The sequence below is a fragment of the Marmota flaviventris genome, chromosome 9 (genome assembly GCF_047511675.1).
Source record: "Marmota flaviventris isolate mMarFla1 chromosome 9, mMarFla1.hap1, whole genome shotgun sequence".
NCBI lineage: Eukaryota > Metazoa > Chordata > Mammalia > Rodentia > Sciuridae > Marmota > Marmota flaviventris.
In genome coordinates this window covers 12,980,851-12,983,374 of record NC_092506.1, presented here as the reverse complement: position 1 = coordinate 12,983,374, position 2,524 = coordinate 12,980,851, and the positions used below count along the sequence as shown (strand labels likewise).

The following is a 2,524-nucleotide window of genomic DNA, read 5'->3' as shown; positions in this document are numbered from 1 at the left end:
GAATTTGGCTAGATACCAAGGGTGGGGAATTCTCACTAAACTGACTTAGCAGGACTCTAGCGGAAACTGGGCTTGGCAAGGAAAGACGTGGAAGGTCAAGGTTGAGCTCACGTTGAGAAGTTCAGAGGAAGTTAACCAAAATTTGGACAAGGAGGAAGTCTTTGCCAAAAAATGATTTAGATTTGAGTCCTTGAGTTGAGTCCTTGAGTTGCCATCCACCACGTAGAAGGTATGCATCTGCAGTTATGCAGGTGTGTGAGTAAGTCTTTAACTGCTCTAAGCCTCAGCTTCCCTATACACAAAGTAGGTGTAATCATAACCATTCACAGAGCCTTCATGAGAAGCAGTCAAGATAAGATTGCATTTGTAGGTGAACGCGCTTGGTAAAGTATAAAGCCTAGCACATATGAAAAGACCCTTGCAGGTCAGAAGATAAACCACAGGCAAATGACCATAGTCCATTCATCTCTCTGTAGCCAGTGAACAGGTAAGAGTCTGACGATTCTGCCTGTAAACCCAGAGTATTTTTAACAGGAAAGAAGGACCATAAGGATAAAGAATTTCCCGAGCACAGAGGGAAGACTCCAGCCCAGATTTCCTGAGTAGTCAGGATTATCCGAATGCTTGAGGGAGACTTATAACATATGTGATAAATGATGTTGCCACTTCATGATGCCACATTCCAAACCCGAACTCATCCTCTCCCTAGGTAGACTTGGAAGAGGGCCACCCCTACCATGGACCAGATCAACCACACCAATGTGAAGGAGTTTGTTTTCCTGGAACTCACTAAATTCCGGGAGCTTGAGTTCCTTTTATTTGTGGTTTTCCTTCTTGTATATCTAACAACTGTGCTGGGAAATGCTCTCATCGTGGTCACCATCACCTCTGAGCCCCGCCTCCACACTCCCATGTATTTTCTCCTGAGGAATAAATCAGTCCTGGATATTGTCTTTTCATCGATCACGGTCCCCAAGTTCCTGGTGGATCTTTTATCACAGAGGAAAACCATTTCATACAATGGCTGCATGACACAGATCTTTTTCTTCCACTTTGCTGGTGGGGCAGATATTTTCTTCCTCTCTGTGATGGCCTATGACAGATACCTTGCTATCGCCAAGCCCCTGCATTATGTGACCATCATGAGGAGAGAGGTATGGGTGGCCTTGGTGGTGGCTTCCTGGGTGGGTGGTGGTTTGCATTCAATTGTCCAGATAATTCTGATGCTTCCTCTCCCCTTCTGTGGACCCAACATCTTGGATGCCTTCTACTGCGATGTGCCCCAGGTTGTGAAGCTGGCCTGCACTGACACCTTGGTTTTGGAGCTTCTCATGATTTCTAACAATGGACTGGTGACCCTGCTGTGGTTCTTCCTGCTCCTGGGTTCCTACACCATCATTCTGGTGATGCTAAGATCCCACTCTGGGGAGGGACGGAACAAGGCCCTCTCCACCTGCACCTCCCACATCCTGGTGGTGACCCTGCACTTTGTGCCTTGTGTTTACATTTACTGCCGGCCCTTCACTACCCTGCCCATGGACACAGCCATATCCATCAACAACACGGTCATCACTCCCATGCTGAACCCCATGATCTACACCCTGAGGAACCAAGAGATGAAGTCAGCCATGAGGAGACTGCAGAGAAGGCTTGTGCCTTCAGTGAACAGTAAACTGGGGTGAGCAGGTACGTGGAGGCTGGAAATCCAAGACTGGTTTAGTTTCCTCCAACTGCGAGCCCAAGAGTAAGAGAGAGCTGTCTCTTTTCTCATCATCATTCCACTGTATACTTTTATAGCCACTCAACAAGGAAGAGATGAGACTGAACTATGTGGGCCATCTGGTTTGTGGCCTGGGAAGAAGATTGAAATCAATAACCTGGATATTATATTTGTGTTACCTATTGCTCTTTTACTGACACTGACCTCCCTTTTACCACCTATTATAAATAAATAGCTACTCATAAAATGTCCTGAGAATGAAATATGATCATTACGAGGACAATAGTTGTGGAGGTTACCGTTCCCCTCACTAATCAAGCATTCAATGAATGTTCCCAATTACCTTTCCCTCTACTCCCAAATATGCATGCACACAGCATATAGACATGTCCATTACACACATGCATCTTCTGATAACTCTGTTATTTCCAGTCAATTATTAAAATCACTTGTTGGTTTTATATTTTGAGTACAGTATCTTAAATATATTTTGTCAACTAGTGGAAAGAGAAGGAATGTTTTAAGCTGTGCCAGGTCAGATACAAACATGAACAAATGTATACATAAACTAATGGTTTCCTATTCTCAGATCCGTTCTATTGATCTGCCTCCTGAAATTAATCTCAAAATTACTTGTATAAAATATCTGCATAAAATATCTGCATATCTGCATAAAATCCCCAATGACAATTTCTTTTATGTTAACCTGCACCTCCTTTTCCCCTCTCTCTCCACTTCACATTTTATCCGCAGAGCTTTTATAACTGGAGTAAAACTACAAGTTTTGTCAATGTATGCATAGAC

At 43.9% G+C, this 2,524-nt stretch overlaps 1 protein-coding gene across 1 annotated transcript; it reads left to right on the top strand.

Annotated features, from left to right (window-relative positions):
- The first annotated feature begins 737 nt into the window (after positions 1 to 737).
- Positions 738 to 1,682, top strand: Or4d6 (olfactory receptor family 4 subfamily D member 6). The gene has a single exon (XM_027944643.2). The coding sequence runs from the start codon at positions 738 to 740 to the stop codon at positions 1,680 to 1,682; it is 945 nt and encodes a 314-aa protein (XP_027800444.1).
- The last annotated feature ends 842 nt before the right edge of the window (positions 1,683 to 2,524 follow it).